This window comes from Lepidochelys olivacea (genome assembly GCF_965140295.1).
Source record: "Lepidochelys olivacea isolate rLepOli2 genome assembly, chromosome: 4".
NCBI classification, from domain to species: Eukaryota; Metazoa; Chordata; order Testudines; family Cheloniidae; genus Lepidochelys; species Lepidochelys olivacea.
Window position 1 is genome coordinate 78,095,520 of NC_140414.1, and position 22,137 is coordinate 78,117,656.

At 39.9% G+C, this 22,137-nt stretch overlaps 1 protein-coding gene across 1 annotated transcript in view; it reads left to right on the forward strand.

Annotated features, from left to right (window-relative positions):
- Nucleotides 1-22,137, forward strand: part of GALNTL6 (polypeptide N-acetylgalactosaminyltransferase like 6) — a 943,544-nt gene that overhangs the window by 417,271 nt on the left and 504,136 nt on the right. The window contains exon 5 of the mRNA XM_084626308.1: nt 21,241-21,379. Coding sequence (XP_084482434.1) covers nt 21,241-21,379 — 139 coding nt within the window. The remainder of the gene's footprint in view (nt 1-21,240; nt 21,380-22,137) is intronic.

Here is a 22,137-nt window from a genome sequence, read left to right on the forward strand (position 1 = left end):
TAACCCACATGATGAGCAAACCCCACAGGATTTTTGGGCACCACAGGTAAGAGAAGCATTGCTGCAGAGCAAATGGGGAAGCCAAAAACACAAAAGAGGGAGGAAGGGAAGCAACCAGCTTAGCCATAAAAGTTATTTATTGCCAGATAATAACCATACAAGGAGAGCCAAACAAACAAAACAGTTACAATATTAAATCTAGCTTAAATTTGATTACAAAAGTCAGGTTTAGAAAATTGTAACTGATCACACAAGTCAGAGTTACAAAGCTATACCTAGAGTAGAAAAAAAATAGAGAGAGAGAGTTGGGTTCTCACCACTCCGCGAAGCTTGAACCAATCGGGGTTCCGAGATGGTGGTGGTAGCTGAGGGTCCGGAGTGCTGGAGAAAAGGCAGAGTCCTGATTAGTCTGGAGAAGATGAAGTCCCTATGGAAATGATGCAGATTTTGGATCCAGGCATCAGAACACTTACTTGAGCTTGGGTAGGGATTTTTGCAGGGAAACAACAATGGTTCAAGGGAGAACATTAGATTTGTTTGTGGGTGAACTGAGGGCTCAAGAGAATAAACCAAAGTTGCTTTGTTCAGGCTAGGCAATAGGGACTGATCATTCCTGGCTATGGGTAGTGTTACTTCGAGGGAGCTCCTAATGCAATTAGGCAGCTTCAGTATTTTGGATACCAATAAAGGATTTATTACTAGAATTGGTCTGAAAACTACTGAGCTGGGTGTGTGTAGGCATGGGTTCATTAACATCTGGAGCAGAGATCTCCCATCACGCAGTGTTTCCCTGCTTTTCTGATCCCAGAACTCAGTGTGGTTCTTGCCTTGGAATCTCTGTTCTCCATTCTGTATGCTAATGGGGATGCCTCCCTGTCCCATCTTTGATGCAAATGAGGTTAGGGGAATTGCCTTAATCCTATCACCCTTGTCTGGAGGAGTTTAGATGTGTCTCCCACTGCCTTTTCATTGCTTTTTGTAAGTCTTTCTTCTGATTGGCTTTGGTTCAAGCAGAGGTTGGTGTGGGGGCGGGGATGTGTCCTTCATGAGTCAAACAGGCTGGATACTGTGCCCTGGTTCCCCAAGAAGATAGAGCTGACAGGTATCAGAATAGACCTCCATCCACTCTGTGGGTGGGTTCATGCAGAGTTGCCAAGAATGGCAAATTCATGTAAATGATTTATGACCATTCAGGTATCTATATATGTATCCAGACTCCCGTCTCCCACTGGGCTGAAGTAATCATCATTGGTTCAAGTTTAAAGAAGGGGTAGGGGGCAGAAGGGTAAGAACAGGGGCACTTCTCAGATTTAAAATTATACAAATGCCAGTGTGACCAGGGTCCCGGGGGGGCACTCTGAGATTGCTCAATTAGCACAAAATGCAAAGAATGGGGCAGACAATCCCCAAAGGTGGTTTACCAAGCCAGCAATGAAACAGCTTCTACAATACCTTAGTGGTTATCTAGAAGCCAAAAACACAGTTCCCTTAAAGCAACCCAGCCTTGGGCTTCCACCCAGACAGCCAAGTCAAATATGAGGAGGATTACTGAAAATCTTGTTCATCATATAAAAAGTTCTACCAATTCCAAAGGATTGGACAAATTACCAACCACGTCAATGAATATTTCATATCTTCCCCAAATACATGCTTACAATCAATTTTTATTAGCTAAACTAAGATTTATTTAAAAAGAAAAGAGAGAGAGTGTATTAGTTAAAAGATCATTATACATACTGATATGAGTAGAGTTCTTAGGTCAGTTTCATAGTAGTGATGGTGAGCTTTAGTGTTGCAAAGAGTTCTTTCTGAATTAGTTTCATAGGTCATAGTCTCATGTCCAATATCAGGGTGAGCCAGACTGGAGCTGGGGATGTCGGTTTTGAGACTCAAACATCCCCTGATGAAGCTTAAGCAAATCTGAGATAATAGGATCAGAGCCCAAGAGTTCTTTATATAGTTCACTGGCAAGCTATGATAGCTTCTTGATAGCAGGTATTCCTTGAGTTAAGAACAGTGGCTTTGAAGTAGAATCACCTATTTCCTATGTTTACATAGGTAACTAGTTGCATTCATCAGCATAAGGTCATTATGCATTAAGTAGTTTATAGACATATTACTACAAACTTCAAAGAGAAACATAGACAATGAAATTATTACACCCAAGTTTCATCTAAAAGTTAATATTCCCTTTTGATCTCTGAATCAATAGATACAGTAACAGACAGGAACTATCTACATGGTTAACATCTAACAAGATATATTAATTGTATGTGTCTATTTATTACTTCTAATCCTCTAACAATACAGGTTTGCATTTCAAAGCTCTAGTCTATCTAACATGAAATGGCCCTAATTACCATTTACATACTTTTCTGACAAATCTCTAAAAGTAGAATTTGCGTCATTTAGCCCGCTAGTTGCTTAACCCTTTCTGGCTTAATGTCACAGCCAGGTGTTGGGTAGATCTGTCCCCTCCCTTGATAACTCTGGCATCTTCAATTCAGTGGTTCCTCCATGTTTTGCTGACTGATTTCTATCCAGAGCTTTCAGCTAAGTTACCTGTTTCATGTTCTTTCCTGTTTGACCATCAGCCAGCCAGGGAAAGTATCCAACCCCTGCAAAGACATTGGGGAAGCAGTGCAGTATTCAGTGCCTCCCCAACCTATTCCCCAATGCTATCTCCTGGACTGAATTAAATCAAGGAAGGTATCGGAAAGTAATATTAGATAATGAAATAAAAATGTTTCAAAATACATAGTGATCATGGCTGTCATGGGATGGTGCTGTTCTACATCATTGTATATATTTTTGTAATGTACAAGCATTGTTCTGTCTTTGAAGATAAAGTTCATTTTGTGGTGCAGTTCTTTGGGGGAGAGCAGTTGCGAGCAGCAGAAAAGTTCACTCACTGCCTTTGTGTCTCTAACTAGTCAGTTTTTGAGGCAGAGTTGCTCTTTGGGAACTGGACATTAATGAATATCAGCCAAAACACCAAAGAGGAGATTGTCTGTCTGCAAGCTGGTTTTGACCACCTCTGTTAAAGAACTGCTGTATATACTGTAAATTGAAACAAGTTACACCTAGAGAATACCCAGATTGTAGATCAATGATTTTACCTCCAATGGGAAACCAATATAAGACTATATTTGTTAAAACCTTTTCTGATTCTACCGTAGTAATACACACTAGCAAGTCACACTCTTGCTAGCAATCTTACAATATGGGCTATCCCTTTGAAATTTTCAGGATGTGTTCTCCCTTATGTCTTACATTTATTTTTTTCATCAGGGAGCTGGCAGCAACAATATGTGCAGCAGGATTTAAATCAGAACAAAAAATCATATGTTCAGCCACTCAGTGATGATGATCTAAACTTAAATAGTGGTTTCCAAAATTACCTCCTTGTTTCTGTTGTCCAAAATGGAAACTATTTTATTTTCTTTTGGGTCAAATCCAGATGCTCTCATCCAGATTTTACTCAAGTCGTTGATTTCAGTTGACCTTATAGAGTTATAACCTAAATTTTTAAAATATTTCTATAGCATTATATATTTGTGTGGCACTGTACTCCTGAGATGCTAAACTGAAGTCTCATCCAACTGTGAAGATGAAAATAAAATATTCTATCTTACTTTTGAAAGTTCACATGATAATTCTTGAGTCCTGGTTATTACAACTGATTTTATTCAGAGCCGTTATATTTTCTAAGGCTGTGTTTCAGCTAATGTTGAACTTAATAAAGGCTTCCTACTCACCCGATCATTGCATTACTTATTTATCCCTTACATTGTAACACATTTTGAGGCCCATTGAACATGCAAGACTTCTGTCCTATGAACCAAATCTTATACTGTGTATTTAGAAAATGATCCCTCCATCCACATAGATAACTGGCCAACCATCCTCAGCAGAAAACACTTTTTTTCTTCCACTATGGTGATGACTGATATAGAAAAGCCTCCGATTAAATAAATAAATTAAATAAATTGAATTTGGTTTCTTGGTCCTCAAAGAAGAAATTACATTTCCAAATCTTAGAAGATGGTGGCACTCTGCACTGACAGTGGGAAAGAGTCTAACAGATTGCAGATTATTAATCAAGGAAATCGGCAACACTCGATTGCAGATGCACAAGATAGCAGATTTGAAGCCAGGTGTGACACTGAAGTGTTTACTTTAACAGAGTTCTGACTCTGATTTATTTTTGTGCACAGAATCTATTTCAAAAGATTAAATCACCAAGTTTCACTAGGCAATATCAGAGATGAGGAGGAAAGTACTGTAGAGTCTCTTACATTAACTTGACTCTTGCATTCTGACACTCTTAAACCCACATCCATACGCTCACTGACTCGTGAAAGTGAGTGTAAAAGGTTCTTACACATAAGGAGCTGGAAGATGTGTAAATTAAATAAGAGGATGTCTTCTTCAAGTTCCGACTTCCTATTTGTTGTTGTTCTTGCTACATGCCTCTTTTCTGGCCAGTTTTAAGCTTGTGGCCAATGGTGTCGCCCCCCCGCCCCTTTGTCCCTGGTGAGAAGAGTTTGACTTTTTCTTTCAAACGTGTAACTCACTACAACTTTACATGGCAATCTTCTCCTTGCACTAAAATTACTATAAAGCACTATGGGGAGATGAACTTTCAGAAGTCACAATGTGGCTGTCCACTTACAAATGGTGCTGTGTGTAGACAGCACGCTGGTTGGTGTTCTGAAATCTGCACTATTAGTTTCTAAGCTCTTGCACTAACAGATCCCTTGATGAAAAAGAGGGAATAGTGGTAGACCATTCTCGGTGAGAGGTCCTCCGCTCTGGAACTTGCTTGCTGCTTTGGTCCATTGAAGTTAAGGTCTTTTTGTTATTCCAGCTTTGCATGCTACAAGGATCACCTGTTTTCTAACTTTTGGTTAGGGAGTAGGTTTAGGCAGGATGTGTCCGGTACTGTCGTTGGTTATTCTGGAATGTTATCTAGCTTGGATGGTTTGGACTGGGCTCTTCATTTGGACTTCTGGATTTTTTTGCATTTGTTTTTTGTAAGGACTAGGGACCCCAAAATTATGATTGATTACTATTTAAGAATTGCCTGGACATCAAGGCTTTTAAGAAAAGACAGGGCTGAGGACGATAAGAATAATATTAAAAAAGTCTAACGGCAAGGCTTCTTCAAACTTTCCAAATAGTTTTCAGCCTTTCACCAGAGTGTGCTGTTGTTGCAGCTGAAGAGACTTCCCTTTCTTCCATGTTTGTGAATGAATGAATTAAAATATAGATATCAATATGAGGTATTATGTGCCAGATAAATAATGAGAAAAATAGGGAACTAGAATACCTATTGTGATTAAATGTGTAAAAGGGAAGTGATACAGCTTTGGGCAAAATATTGTAAACTTTAATGACAGGGTTTAACTTAAGCAATCCTGTTAAGGAAAGAAGTAGTTCATATTAATTTATTTCAGTTTAGTGATGGAAGTGAAGAACTAAGGCTAATATTTGGAATCAAGCACGCTTTTTGCGAATACAGACTAACACGGCTGTTACTCTGAAACTTATGCTATTAAGTTAGTGAAATTCACCTATGCTGAAAGACAGTAATTAAAAGGGACAGGAAGCAAATAGTATGTGATGTTGCACTTCATATACTTTATGAAAACATGCTTATGAATTTGAATATGATGTAACTGGAATATGCTTTATGCAAAAGGTATCTTGTAAGGTATCATTACAAAGCTTATAATCTACTGTGTGTGTTCATCCTATTTGTTTGCATGTATTATTTCTATGTCTGGAGTTAGGAGAATAAGATATAAACTTGTATCACTGATTTAAACATATTAAGTGGAGGCCATTTAAGGGTACTCCAGAAACAATCAATTGTAAATGGCCTTAGTTACTTGAAAGCCTTCCTGTGTATGTGTGGGCCAGCCCATGGGGAATGTAGATTAGGGGTCGTACAATGACATGTGACTATGTCACCTGATGATGAAATCCATCTTAAATCTGGTACTTTTCCATTTAGATAGACTAGAGCTTTGAAATGCAAACCTGTATTGTTAGAGGATTAGAAGTAATAAATAGACACATACAATTAATATATCTTGTTAGATGTTAACCATGTAGACAGTTCTTTGTATAAACTACATGAACTTTAAACTGGCAATTTCAGCAGCTGGCAGAGTGGCAACTTGAGCAAGCATGGTGTGCAAAGTTGGCCAAGGGGTGCATTATAAAGAGGCCCATGGAACGTGACTTGCAGAAGTAAGTTGCTTTTGGAGCAAATCAGCCAGTGTTCAATGTATGTCTCAAGATGGTTGTATGAACAGCTGTGGCCTAAATGGCCTTGCACAAGCTGATATGCACCAAGAGACTAGAAAATTTCAGCCCTAATTGCAAGAACTCAAAAGGCATGCCTTGTTCCCTGGTGAGAGGACAACTCTCATTTTGGCTGGACACTTTGAATTTTTGGCATGAATATGGGTCATTATCTGACTGGAGATGCTGGTATGGACCAAGAAGATAACCCAATTTGGACTACCCAGCAGAAATGCTTTTCTTCTTCAGCATATCACTTTCTCAAACCATAGATTCCTGGAATGGAGATGACTCGGATCCTGGCTCAGCCACCTGGGAATCAACCTGGTGATATTAAGTACCCAACTCCTGTAGACACATGATTTAACTGTCTCTTTCTATTTTCCAGCAATTTGGTTTGCCCACTAGCTCACAGAGAAAAGACTATAGTTGTGTCCATCCTTTGATCCACCTGCATTTGCTGTATCACGTCCTGATGTGAACAGTAACGGAGTGAGGGCTGAGTAAAGATCTGGTGAAAAGTAGCACACATGCTTTCTCTTGTGTAAAGACCGAAGTCAGTCAATTGACCACTTCCTGAAACAGGGTACCTAAGCAGTAAGGAAGTGTAAATCTTTGTGTATATGCTTTAAAGATTGTCAGAGTTATAGTGTGTGGTGTTTTGTAACAGGTTCCCATCATCGTGGTTGTAATGTGATTTTGAAACTAAACAATTTATTGTTAATTAAGGCTGTGGAACACTGCATATGTCTCCCTAGTTAAGGGTTTCATATAGCCTTTCAAGTTCTAGGTATATACAGACCTAAAATGAGACCAAGCGTGCAAGCTTCTTGACCTGTACCCAGTCTATGTAGTTTGTCATAAAAATGTAAGTTTGATTAAAATCCTTAACTATCTAACAAACCCTGGAGCTAATATCATTTGTGGGGAAATAGGCTAAAAGGATCAGCTATTATATATTCATTCAGAAGGAGACCTTGATGAACTGGCATGTAAATAATTCACCAAATTGTCTTATGCTTTAGCTTTGGATTGTCCTCCCTCTGTGATAGCAACACTGGAGTTGATAACCACTTGGCACAAGAGAGGCCCTATTCTGAAGGACTCTTAGTCAAAAGTATAAACAAGGTCACCTTCCCAAGACAGTGATTGAACATAAGTGTTACTGTCTATTGTGGTTGTGGTGTTTGATTCTGAAAACATGGATGGCTAGTGTATCGACCAGTTTTCTAGTTTATCAAAATCATAGTCCAATATTATTTTTGCCATCTTGCATCCGATACTATTATTTGCTGTTTATAAGAATAGTTAATAGAACACTATACAGTTAAACTCTCAAGGCTTTTATCTTTAGGTAAGCAATCAAAATTAAGAGAACCTTAAAAAGGCAGGATGGGTAATCAGTTAAGCAGTATGCTTAGCTATGGTTTCGTTTATACCCCATCTTTCTTATATTTGTGTGTGTTAAGAATTTTTCTAAAAGTACCAGGAAACAACGGGAATAGGTGATTTAATGAAAATAGCACACATTCATTAAGACATGGATTTAGTAAAGCACTTCAACACATAATAACCCCAGCCCTGTTCAGCAAAGTACTGAGGCGTGTGATTACATTGAAGCACATGCTTAAGTCCTCTTGAAGTCATACAATCATAGAACATTAGGGTTGGAAGAGACCTCAGGATGTCATTTAGTCCAACCCCCTGCTCAAAGCAGGACTAAATCATCCCAGGCAGGGCTTTGTGAAGCCGGGCCTTAAAAACCTCTACGGATGGAGATTCCACCATTTCCCTCGGTAACCAACTCAAGTGCTCCACCACCCTCCTAGTGAAATAGTTTTTTCCTAATATCCAATCTAGACCTCCCCCACTGCAACTTGAGACCATTGCTCCTTGTTCTGTCATCTACCACCACTGAGAACAGCCTAGTTCCATTGTCTTTGGAACCCCCCTTCAGGTAGTTGAAGGCCTCTTCTGCAGACTAAATAAGACAACTTCCCCCAGCCTCTCCTCATAAGTCATGTGCCCCAGTCCCCTAATCATGTTCATTGCCCTCTGCTGGACTCTCTCCAATTTATGCACACCCTTTCTTTAGTGGGGGGCCAAAAATGGGACGCAGTACTCCAGATGTGGCCTCACCAGTGCCAAATAGAGGGGAATAATCACTTTCCTCGATCTGCTGGCAATGCTTCTGCTAATGCAGCCCAATATGCCATTAGCCTTCTTGGCAACTAGGGCACACTGTTGACTCATATCCATCTTCTCGTCCACTGTAATCCCCGTGTCCTTTTCTGCAGAACTGCTGCTTAGCCAGTTGGTCCCCAGCCTGTAGCAGTGCATGGGATTCTTCCATCCTAAGTGCAGGACCCTGCACTTGTTCTTGTTGAACCTCATCAGATTTCTTTTAGCCCAATCCTCCAATATGTCGAGGTCACTCTGGACCCTCTCCCTACCCTCCAGCATATCTACCTCTCCCCCCAGCTTAGTTTCCTCTGCAAACTTGCTGAGGGTGTAATCCATCCCATCAACCAGCTCATTAATGAAGATGCTGAACAAAACCAACCCCAGGAGAGACCCCTGGGGCAGTCCACTTGATACCGGCTGCCAACTAGACATCAAGCCATTGATCACTACCCACTGAGCCCAACAATCTAGTCAGATTTCTATCTACCTTATAGTCCCTTCATCCAATCCATACTTTTTTAACTCGCTGGCAAGAATACTATGGGAGACCGTGTCAAAAGTTTTGCTAAAGTCAAGTTATATGACGTCTGCCAGTTTCCCCATATCCACAGAGCCAGTTATCGCGTCATAAAATACAATCACTTGCCCTTAGTGAATGGGACACATACATGTGGTGAAGTGCTTCAGTGAATCAAGGCCTGGGTTTGGTGTGCAGTGAAATGGATATACAGTGTAAGTGAATATTGTAGCAGTAGATTGAATATAAGAAAACAATGAGGTTTGTATATAGTCTAGGAGATTTGAGTGGATTATATCCCTTATCCATTTAGCTTCTATTAGCCCATGTGCTAGAATGCCAAGTTTGCAGTTGATGAACCTTGATTATTCTCAGTAGCAAAGCCAATGTTTTTCTGCTGTCTATGGAAACATAAATAACATCAAATTTAAAATACAGAACCTGTCAGTGTTTTTTAATCAACAGTACTTTTATCTAGTGCACATTAAAGTTGCACAGAACTGCTGCTTTTTAAATGTACAGTTTGATTTGCTCTTGTTCTCTTAATAATTGGCATATCTGGCAACTGTGCCATTCTGACTGATACTGTGCCATTTTTACAGTGTTGTGCATTTGTACTTCTGAGAATAATGTTCCTTTTCTTGTCTCACACAATCCCCTGTCATGCTGTCTACTGTGCAAGAAAGTGTTCCCTCTCTCTGCTGTATCTGACATCTTCCATCATATGCAGATGTTTTGATTCAGACACTTCTGGCTACCAGCATCACAAACTGAGCGTAAGAGCTCAAACCCCTGGAATACATGTCCATTCCAAGGAGACATAAGAGCTCTTCCATTGGGACTGAAGAAGCCTTGTTGTATATGTGCCACTCTGATAAAAGCAGACTTCCAGAGAATTTCTGTAACCTCACACCTTCTCTTTTACAATCAGATTATCTGAGGGTTTTGGTGGCTTTTAGAAAATATTTATTATTCTAAGTTCCATGTGCATTTATATACTTACAATAGCATTCGGCTAACTAACATGGAAGTGCCATATTCCAAAAAAAAAAAAAAAATTACACTATTTTAGGAAATATAAAACCCCTTGTGTGATAGGGAATAAGAACATTCTATTTTCAGATTGTTTAGACCTGAGTAGTGAATTGAGAAGTCTGATCTAAAAAGTAATAATTAAACAACACTTGAGTTTTATATCTGGGTTGTGTCCTAGAAACATGTCAAGATTGCAGTCCTGCACCACCTTCTGTTCCAGGCAGTGATAGGGTTTATTAATGACTTTCTTCTTGATCAGTAGCCATCATTTTTGCTGCAGGTGAACAACTAATTTATGGAATAAAAGGGTAGAATTCCAGTAATTAGTGGAGATGGCCATGAATTGTTGTACTGAATCTGAACATCCCTGAACTTTTGATAAAATGACACTGATAGAGATAGTGAGCCAAACTTTGTGGTATGAACGAACTTCTTGTATTTTTTCTTAGCATCTATATGAGAGGTTTTTTCCCCAAGAAAGCTTGTGAAAAGCGAATGTGTTGTAGATACTTCTGTGGATATATAATTCCACTGAAAGTGTTAATGTGTCTGTCCCCAAAGTTGTGTTTGGGACTAGAAATATGACACTGACTTATGTGACCAATATCATATGACATTGTGAATAGTGAATATTTGAAGTTGTCATGGCAAATATTTCATAAGCAATTCATTGACTGAAATACATTCACTTAAACCAAATAACATGTGAAACCAGAGTAGCAAGACAGCATTTAAAAGGAAAGCTGTGCTATGTCTCAGAGCTGCTATATATTTTCTCTGCCACAGCTTGTATCAGAGAAAATGTAACTGAACCCTACCCAAGAGGGAAATAGAGGTATAACTTATGTAGGAAAGGGCTCTAGGTTTGAACCTAAAGGAAGACAAATATTAAATTTCAAATCCAATGTTTGTTTGTTTGTTTGTTTGTTCTCTTTTAAAAAAAAATGCTGTTCCTATGCTGCCTTGAGTTCAGGTCTAGAATTGAGATAAAGACAATGTTAACTTCTTCACCTTTGAATTCTACTATCTAATTTAGAACCTAATTTTTAAAAAGTTTACACTTTTTGTAAATGCACCATGTAATGTCACTGAAGCCCTCAAAAGTTTACTTTTTACAGCTTTCTGACTATTGCGTACTTCAACGGCATAGAACTCAGAAGTATTTTTTCCAAGTGTCTTTGGTCCAGAGGATGAAATTCACACTTCCACAGCCCTACAACGAAGGGCTTGTAATAGGCATTCTGTGTCATGGAAGCTTTGTGCTAGCAATGAGCAAAGACATCCTCCAAATATTTCAACATGGAGAGGAATTGGGGGAAGACCAAGGAGTGGGCCACTGCTGCTCTATACTATACTCTTATATCAAGTGTTGCCATTTTATCACAAATCTCTCAATATCTGAGAATTTCAGCTTTCATGGTTCCTTAATAAACTAACTTTCTAGCTCTGATGGTGGCAGAGGGAATCTTGAAAATGTGAACCCCAAAGGCTTGAAAACGAGAAAATAAATAAATAAATAAATAAATAAATAAAAACCTTGTTTCTAACAGCTCATGATTTTCAAGCCAATTTGTTTGAGGTTTGCAGCTCTGACCCATGACTTTGAAATTGTGGGGTTGACAATGCTGATTTATGCTAATTAGGATGCCCAGTTAAAGTGATGTCTTTGTACTGTTCTCGTGCCCCATTACCACCACAAAGTATATGGGGAACAGAAATTGTTGCTATTTCAAACTATATATTGGAACAGAGCTACAGAGGCAAAGGATTGGGGAGGATCCCATCCCTTATATCCTTACAGAGCTCCCCCCCTCAAAGTACAATAGTTGACACTTCCTTGGTAGAAGAGTAATTCATCACCCTTTGTGACTGGTCTTTCAGGAAAGGTACAATGTCTTGTGAACTGTCTCTCTCTCCTAGTTAGAGGAAACTTCAGAGGAAATAGTCTCCTTTAAAGAAAAAAACACCTGACTTGAAAGAGAGCAAGCAATGGGATTATAAGGGACATTAATTAGTGAAAAGGATGTGTGAGCTGTCTAGTTTAATTATAAAAAGAAAAGGAGTACTTGTGGCACCTTAGAGAAGTGAGCTGTAGCTCACGAAATCTTATGCTCAAATAAATTGGTTAGTCTCTAAGGTGCCACAAGTACTCCTTTTCTTTTTGCGAATACAGACTAACACGGCTGTTACTCTGAAACTAGTTTAATTATACAAGCTGTCTGTTCTGGGATTTCCTCAGTAGTACTTTCCAAATTGTGAATTATTACAACCAAATAAAAACTGCTTGGGGTCTACTTGGGATACATGCTGAGAGATTTATACACATTGACCACTATATAATGCCTTGTTGGACTGAAATGTGACAGCATATAGCTATTTTTTATCATTCAGATCTAATATTAATCCACCGGTAGACTTTGACTAGTGCTCTGTATTAAAGCGGGGTACTGTAATCAATAAATGAGCAGTTTTTGTTATGATTATTCATCTCACAGCTATTTCGTGTGAATTTCATGAAGATTCACATAGAATCATAATTTCAGGGATTGTGTGTCCATATTAGCTTTAGGGATTTTGATATTTTCCTTTTGAATAGAAATAAGTTAACCGTGAATAACAAAACCTATAAATGTCAGTAATCTCCAAACCTGAAATAATCATTTATCGGCACCATTACAAATGAAGCCAGAGTAAATAATGAAAATACTTAGGGCTCCTCACAATTTTACTTGCAAAGTTAAGTATTTGGTGCCAATGCAAAGAGATTGAGCTGGCAACATTAACTGCTGTCACCATACTAAATATATTTTCCCTTAAAGGTTCAAGAATTTCCCCTCTAAAAACTGGCTACAGCCTGGAAGTATCAGGAATGAGTGAGAAGTGGGAGATTTAGAGAAAGTTATGTGGCTCAGAAAGAGTAATTCGCATGGGTTCTCAAACCCTTTGGGGCTGATTCAAAGCCAACAAGCCCACTGAAGTTAACAGAGAGAGTCTGGGAAAGTCTGCATTGTGTGCACGCACACACACACACCACTAGCAGCAGCGAGTCTCAGAACCAGGTCAATTGACTTGGAAACACACACTGGAGTTAAAAATAACAGTGTGGATGTTGCTGCATGGGTGAGAGACTGGGCTCTAAAACCTGGTGAGGGTCTCAGAGAGAGTGAGTGCTGTGTAGATATCAAAAGAGCTGAGATGGACATATAAGAAACTGGTGGTGTACAATCTAATATAGAAGGCCCCGATCCTGCAAAAAAATGATGCTTATGTTCATTAGGACTACTAGTGTAAAATTGGGATACAGCAAGGGAGACCTAGGCCTGCCCACCTTGGCAAGCTCTGAGCAGAGACCCAGCAGCTGCCCCCTCCACTCCTAACCTTGCCTGAAACAGAAGTGCAGGGCAGCTGCACAGGAGGTAACAGGCTGGGGAGCTGCTACCTGAGTCGTGGAGCTGTGGGCTGCGGGGGAGGCCCCAGCACTTCCCCGAGCCCCCTCTTCTGGGCAGCCCAGATTCTGGGGCTTTCTATAGGAAGCAGAAGTGCTGGGGGTTCATTGGACTGCACTGTACCTCCCACTGTGCTTTTCGCGCTCCACCTTCCTTGGCATTCAGAGCCTTGTCTTGGCACATTCCAGCACTGCGAACCTGCCTGTGACAGGCTCTGCCCTCTGCAAGCCATGTGCCCAGCTATGCTGTGTGCACAGGTCACTCTGTGCCCTACTGTCTTTACCCCGGGACAAGTGCCCAGCTGCAGATGGCTCCTCTCCACAGGCCCCCTCCTTAGAAAAATTTTGGTTTAACCGTTGTGTAAAGTTAAGCACATGCATAAGTGTTTACAAAATTAAGCTTAAAATTTAGAATCAGTGGCACTGGATTTAAGGAGTATTTTAAAGAAAAGTTTGGAGGTATTACTATGTGAAGAAATTCCTAATGCAGTTTCTTTGGAGGCTATCTTCACATTGTCAGCAAATCTAGCTCTCACTCACATGAATGCAGGGTCCTCTCTGTAGAATTATGGATATGACAATACTAGAATTCTGTGGAATTTAAGGGAACTTTTCATGCATTTGGCCAAAAGATCTTTGGTTTTAATAAAAATGTACAATCCGTTACTTTTCTCCTAATACAATAAAAAGTATAAATTAAGTTTCCAGAAATATAAAATTTTCTTTTGAGTCGACAGTACAGATGTGAAAGAAGCATATGAAATAAATCAAGTTATATTCTTCTCAAGGGCAGGAGAGAAAAATCAGTATTTTCTGACTAGTACACCTTATCGCACTTTGAGATGGTCTTGTAATGCCAAAGACCAAATATCCTTCCCCTTTTAAAAAAGGAATATAGCGAGATATGCCACACTACTCAAAGTGTGAGGGAGCAGAGGATCAGGCCTACAAGGTTCAGAGGAATGACAAGCTAGACCTTAGATCATCTGTCTTTTAAAGGCATAGATCACTTTTTTCTTTTCTTGCTGCCTTGTCTACATTGCAGAGGAGAGTTTTTGGCTTTCTATTAGTCAAATTTGTACTGCACAACTGTGCAAGTGAGGGCAGCTATTTACCCTCATGCACATACTGAACAATGTAATGCAAGATTGTTATAACAACCCTGTAGGAAATTATTCTTTCCCAGCTGTTGGTTCACATGACTATGGGGGAACTTACAGCCATTTAGTCAGGTATTCAACATCCTGCCCTCTCCCCACCCCAAACTAAGAGTTACAGAAGTTGACAAATTATCTTTTATGTCTTTTATAATTAAAGGTTACACTAAGGGGATATGACTAAGGACCATAGTTCCCCGCCCTCTACTAAAAATGAACTCCTTTTTTCCTATACTTAACTTAGAGTGGCACTTCCTTACGGCTCCCTCTCTTCCTTGGCTGGTTCATTGAGGGGTTTCCCTCGTTTGAATCTACTCTAGCTACTACTCGTTTCAATCTACTCTAGCTACTACTACTTATTACATAATGATTGCCTTCCCCTTTATATTTTTGTAATGGTATTTGTAACTAAAGAAGATGACACCACAGCTGAGCAGAAAAAGGTAATTCAGTTTCATAGAGGAATTTAGATTTTTTTTCAAAATTTGATTTCACTGTTTCAGAACAAAAATGAAACATTTTGCAATTCTCCATGAAGGGAAATGGACCCCTGGCTTTGGCATAGTCTGCATGATGGGCTGCCCCAGAGCCATGGGCGCAGGAAGTTGGGTGCCAGAGCGCCTTCTAGGGCTGGCAGGCTGCTCAGGCATCATGAACCTGGAAGCCTTGGGAACCCAGGCTGCCAAGGAGCCACAGACTTGGGTGCCGGGACTTCCATGGCTTTCAGCTCCCTGGCAGTGGAGCAAAGTAGGTGATCTGGGAGGAAACCAGCCATGATTCCAATGCAAAGTCATTGTAATCGAACTGCCTCCATCAAACATTTCTATTTAGATGAACTGGCAAAAAATATTCTGTCTGAATTTTCCCACCAACTTTAAATGACACCATCATTTAAGTGTAGGCCATATCAAGGACAATAATGTTGAAACAAATGTGAAAAGCTTTTGAAACTTCTAAGTTTAAATATAAATTTGAAAACAAGACATGAAAACACTCTTTAAAGTTAAGGTCCAGAATTGGATCTTAATCTAAACTACCCCAGAACTTTCGGGAAATTCAGATTAGTTCTGATTTGATGTTCAGTCCATTATATGCACTAGACCTGAATCATGATGTTTATATCAACATGCATATCTAGATCATAAATTTCCTTAGAAGTGTTCAGGTGTGAGGTTCTGGTTTGAGTCCATCTCTGCTATATCCTTTTCGTCCTTGCCTTCTCCTTTTCCCATTCATTAGGGTTAGTGGCTCTTGTTCTTCAGCTCCAAGCATTTTTGTTAAGTGCATCTTCAAGCTGACACCATCCTTCTTCATATCATCTCAAACCATCCTTTCCTAGGTCTTCCTCATGGTCTTTGCCCTGTGACTGCTAGTCCTTGTGCTCCCTGGCCGGCATATTCCACATCTCATCGTCTCATGAGCCTGCCATCTGAGTGGATACTCTCAGTTTTTCTGCGATCGGGGCTACCTGTATCAGGGATCATACCATTTTATTGCATAGCCTATCAGCTCTCATCTTACTCAGAATCTACCTACGTTTTCTCATTTCAGCAGTATGAAGTAGTTCTTTTCTCTTTGTTCTGACCCACAGATCTTTGGCCTAATCATGATCTTTTCAATTTGCTCTTTAGGATACGTGGGCATATTCTTATCATAGAGAATTCCTATCAACTCCCTCCATTTACACCAGCCACTCTTCATGTGGCTCCTAACATTCACATCCATGTTCCCCTTATGGTTAAACACTGAAACAAGGTGTCAAAGTTCAGGGCAGCTGTACCTGTATTTCCCCTTAGTGGTCCAGCAAGGCACATACTATCAGGCTTCCAGCCCCCTAGACTTTGCCTTCACAAGGGGAGAGCCACCTGTTTCTCCCTCCTGATCAGGTATTTCCAGGCTCAACAGTTCCCTGACTTCACTGTTATTCCCAGCAGGCTTGCTTTGCTTCTCCCCTCAGAGACCATAAACAGTGTCGTTGCCCCAGTTATAAGTTACCACAGTGTTCTTCCTAAACAAGCATACTTTATTCTTAAGGTAAAAGCACTACAGAGATAACATTAACAATAAAAGAACCTACACACATGCTAATAAGCTTGCCAGAGATCACCCCCAACTCCATAAGGGCTCTGGCTGAAGTCAGTTATTCCAAGACTTTCCTAAGGATTGGGGTTTTCCATGAGTCCTGTCCATTTTCTTGATCAAAACAAAGGCCCTGAGTCAGCTTAAACTCAGCCTATGTATTCAAAAATTCTTTCTTTGTCAGTTGGTTCCAAGAGAATCCAGTCTGAACCTTTGAAGAGACAATGACTACGTAATGAGCCAGACAATGGGTCCTCTCCCCTGTATGAAGCTTCAAAAGGCTGATAACCAGATGAAGTATATTAGCAAGCCCCCTCCTCTAAGAGAATTTACCTACAATTTCACAACAACATACAAACAATTACATTTTAATACAATGAACCCAAAAGGAATTAAATTTAATTCAATAGATTTGTCCAGGAAATTGCCATATGTCAAAAACTATTTAAAGTGTTGCATAGTCTTTAACTCTACACCATCCAGTTTTACTGGCTTCTCATAGTCCCTTCCAATGAAGCGCTGCATGTATTCTGTCTTTTATGTTTGTTTGTTTGGCTAATTCGTAAGCCACTTTCTTCTAATGCAGCTCTCTATAGTTCTAGGTCCCTTTCCAGTTTATATTTATCTTCCTGCGTGTCATCAACAAAACATGCTCCATGGAGCCTCTCTACTAATCTCCTGTGTCCTGGTGCTCATTTACAATCACATATAGGAATGGGCTTTGGGCTGATCCTTCGTGTAGACCTATCCTTTCTGTAGTTGCAACTGCTTCTTGCTACTGTTGTGCTACCCTTGTACATGCCCATGATAGTCTGAGCATGTGTCTCTGGCAGATTGCATAACCTCATGCTTTACTATAACAGCTCTCTAGGAATCCTTTCTGAAGGGTTAAAATCCATGTGCTGTTTACATAACCACCTGGTATATGGATTGTGTCAGCTCTATAACAGGCCCAAAGTTTGGTCAAAAGGTCAAAGGCCTAGCAAATAGTAATTAGCTAAAAACGCAAAATACAAAAAAAAAACACGTTGCTTTGCTAAAATAAGCCTAGTGAGCAAACTGCCAAATGTTAAAGCTAAGTACTAAATAATTGTGTCTTATGCAAAGTTGCAAATAAAACAAAAAAGCCCTGGTTCTGTTGTGTTACTTTCTTTTGTGTAAAAAAAAAAAAAAAAAAATGTTCTTCCCACACATCCAACCTTAAGTTTATAAAAAGGTTAAAACATGTCAGTATAAAATATGGCATCCTCCCTTTCCCAAAAACCAATGCCTGCCTTAAAACAAACAAACAAAAAAACCAACTCAATCTTTGTCATACTTTCACTGTTTCTTTGCTTTAACCCCTAAAAATGTACCCTGTTAAACAATCGAAAAATTTGCTTCATTCCTATAAACCCCAAATCAAAATTCCACATATATATGTTATACTAATACATTTTATTAAAGTACTAATTAAATGTTAACTTGTTAACTTAAAACCATGGGCAAAAACATTATGTAATCTTTTTAACCATTGGCCACTGTGCTATCTTGTCTTGCTGCTAAACGTCTCCGGGGGTGTAAAACTGCCTACCCCGTCACTTTCCCCCGCCCATGGAAAATCCATATATTCCATTGTAATCAATTAATTAACAGTGTCTAAGCCTAATAAGCAACGTAACACTCAGTCAGTGCTGTACTTAATAAGAAAAGGAGTACTTGTGGCACCTTAGAGAGTAACCAATTTATTTGAGCATGAGCTTTCGTGAGCTACAGCTCACTTCATCGGATGCACTTGCATCCGATGAAGTGAGCTGTAGCTCACGAAAGCTCATGCTCAAATAAATTGGTTAGTCTCTAAGGTGCCACAAGTACTCCTTTTCTTTTTGCGAATACAGACTAACACGGCTGTTACTCTGAAACCTGTACTTAATAAGGTTGCTGTGCTTAACTCTACACGGTGTAAATTTATGTTCCTTCACTGTCTAAGTCTTCTCTAAATCCACCAAAACTAGGAGTTTCTCCTGGTACTTTTCCAGCAATATTTGGGGAGCAGACACTGCATCTATTGTTGACCTGTCTGGCATAAAGCCAAATGGGCTGTCACTTACTTGATCCTCCAATTCCATCCAAAGTCTTTTCTTGATCATTCTTTCTAGACAGTTCATCATGTGACTCGTTAGCTTGATGGGTCAGTAATTACTACATTCTTGTACATCTCCTTTGTGCTTGAAGATGGGGACCAATGTGCTCTTCCACCACTCATCCAGCATTTTTCCAGTACTGTCAGGATTCTGAGGAAAGGTAGGCAGGATTAGTATCAGGAGCTTGGGAGCTAGGAACTGAAGCCAACAGACATAGAAAGCGTCCAAATCAGAGACAGAGTTAGGAAGCAGGCTAAGGGTCAATATCAGATACTGGGAATTCAGAACAGAGAAGCAAGGCAGTGCTGGCAGCTAGCTAGAGATCCGTGTTGTTCCTTGGACACTTTCTGGTATGCTGCATGGTCTTATAGAGGATCAGTGATTAAATCGGGGATCACTAAGGCAACTGTCAATTAGATCACGCAAGAGGTTAGCTTTGTGTGGTGTGTAACCTCTGTGGATTGCGGGTCACGGAGTGGCCAGGTTACAGCTGTCAACAGGTGGAAATGCTGGTTGCCTGGCAGCTCTGAGAGCCCAGGTTCAAGTCCTGCTGATCCTTACAAATATGGAGAGTTTGTCGTCATCACCATTCCCTCATGACCTAATGCTTTATAAGCCTCAGCTGGTACACTGTCCAATCCCACTGCTTTTCCCCCCATCATGTGAGGTTGTTGCTTGCACATATTTCCTTCAACTGTTTCTTCACTTCCTCTTCATTAATCTGTTTCAGAGTAACAGCCGTGTTAGTCTGTATTCGCAAAAAGAAAAGGAGTACTTGTGGCACCTTAGAGACTAACCAATTTATTAGAGCATAAGCTTTCGTGAGCTACAGCTCACTTCCTCAGATGCATATCGTGGAAACTGCAGCAGACTTTATATATACACAGAGAATATGAAACAATACCTCCTCCCACCCCACTGTCCTGCTGGTAATAGCTTATCTAAAGTGATCATCAGGTGGGCCATTTCCAGCACAAATCCAGGTTTTCTCACCCTCCACCCCCCCACACAAATTCACTCTCCTGCTGGTGATAGCCCATCCAAAGTGACAACTCTTTACACAATGTGCATAACAATCAAGTTGGGCTATTTCCTGCACAAATCCAGGTTTTCTCACATCCCCCCCACCCCCATACACACACAAACTCACTCTCCTGCTGGTAATAGCTCATCCAAACTGACCACTCTTCAAGTTTAAATCCAAGTTAAACCAGAACATCTGGGGGGGGGGGGGGATTAGGAAAAAACAAGAGGAAACAGGCTACCTTGCATAATGACTTAGCCACTCCCAGTCTCTATTTAAGCCTAAATTAATAGTATCCAATTTGCAAATGAATTCCAATTCAGCAGTTTCTCGCTGGAGTCTGGATTTGAAGTTTTTTTGTTTTAAGATAGCGACCTTCATGTCTGTGATTGCGTGACCAGAGAGATTGAAGTGTTCTCCGACTGGTTTATGAATGTTATAATTCTTGACATCTGATTTGTGTCCATTTATTCTTTTACGTAGAGACTGTCCAGTTTGACCAATGTACATGGCAGAGGGGCATTGCTGGCACATGATGGCATATATCACATTGGTGGATGTGCAGGTGAACGATCCTCTGATAGTGTGGCTGATGTTATTAGGCCCTGTGATGGTGTCCCCTGAATAGATATGTGGGCACAATTGGCAACAGGCTTTGTTGCAAGGATAAGTTCCTGGGTTAGTGGTTCTGTTGTGTGGTATGTGGTTGTTGGTGAGTATTTGCTTCAGGTTGCGGGGCTGTCTACAGAACCTTGTGCACTTTCTGTAATAAGTTTCCCCCAAACCTTGTTGGTATCTTAGTAATTGACTTGGTCATTGTGCATCTTCTATAGGACCTCATCCTTGCATCTCAGACTAACTTCTCTAGCCATGCTTCTCTGCCATTTTATCCTTTGTTCGACAACTTTTCTTTTGCCCCCCCCCCCCCACTAGACTTTTCATCTTTATATCCATTACAAGCAATCTATGTTGGTCTGCAATCTGCTTTCCTAAGGTCACTTTACAGTTTCTCCTGTTTTGTTTAAATTTCTTCCTATTGTTAGAAAATAATTGATCTGGGACTTGTTGCTGTTGCTCTTTATATAATTAAATTAAATATACTTCTCTCTCTATACGAAGTACATATTGGTAACAATGAGCTCTGGCTAACGCAAAGATATCCTCATCAGCTTCATTTCTGGTTCCAAAGCTTTGTCCTCTATGACAATCATCGCAGACCTGTATTTTCCCACATGTCTCTGAGATCTGCTCTATGATTATTCCTGTTCCATTCCTCCTCACTATATCGTTGTCTACTGTGCCAAATTTGAACCTTCTCTATGATGTCAAATAACAGAGACCGGTAACTATTTCATTTTGTACAGGGAAAGGTGAGCATGGAAAGCCGTATCCTCTAACAGAGGAAGACCGTGATGATTCTGCTTATAGGGAGAATGGCTTCAACATACTTGTTAGTAACAACATAGCCCTGGAACGATCGCTACCAGACATTCGACATCCCAAGTAAGTAAACTATATTTGATCAAATATTTCACTCTATGTATTCACCTGTTGTGCCTTTCTGGTGAAGTACCTCGCAGCCTAACAGGAAATGTGACTGTAGCTGTGGTGCTGTGTGATGAAGGTATTTTGTCCAAGTTGGCCAAAAGTAGATATATAACTATTTGCTGGAGTTAAATGTACAAGCAGTGCAGTAGTTTGGCAGCCTTATGTTGAGGGGGTGAGAGTTTTCTGGTTTGTGGATTTTATGGGGTTTTGTTCGAATCTGATTTGATCTCACAATAAATACTGTAAGCTGGATCTTGGTGAATCCTGCAAACAATTTGTGAATATTAACTTGTATTTTTAAACAAGTTTTCACTGTGTTTGTGCCCATATCCCATTTTCCTGAATATTCTAGTTGTGTTCCATGGCAGAAATGTCTGCCGAAACTATAAGTTTTAAGTGAGTAGTTGATATTCTGAATATTCAGTAACTCATGAGCTTGTTTGATTATGTTCACTAGGAACCTGATTCTAATAGTTTTATTCTGTATGTTTTTAAACAAATAATGCAGAATATTCAGAGTGTGAAATTTGAACTCAAACACATTTAATTGTGCTAGAAACCTGATTCTGTTTGTTCCTGTCATCTAGTCAGGGAACAGAAATGTACTCATGTAACCAATCCAAATCAATCAAGACAATTCAAATTTCAAATGCTGACTCTTCACAACAAATGGTTTACAATCTACACTACAAGAAATATTTGAAGAAAATAGT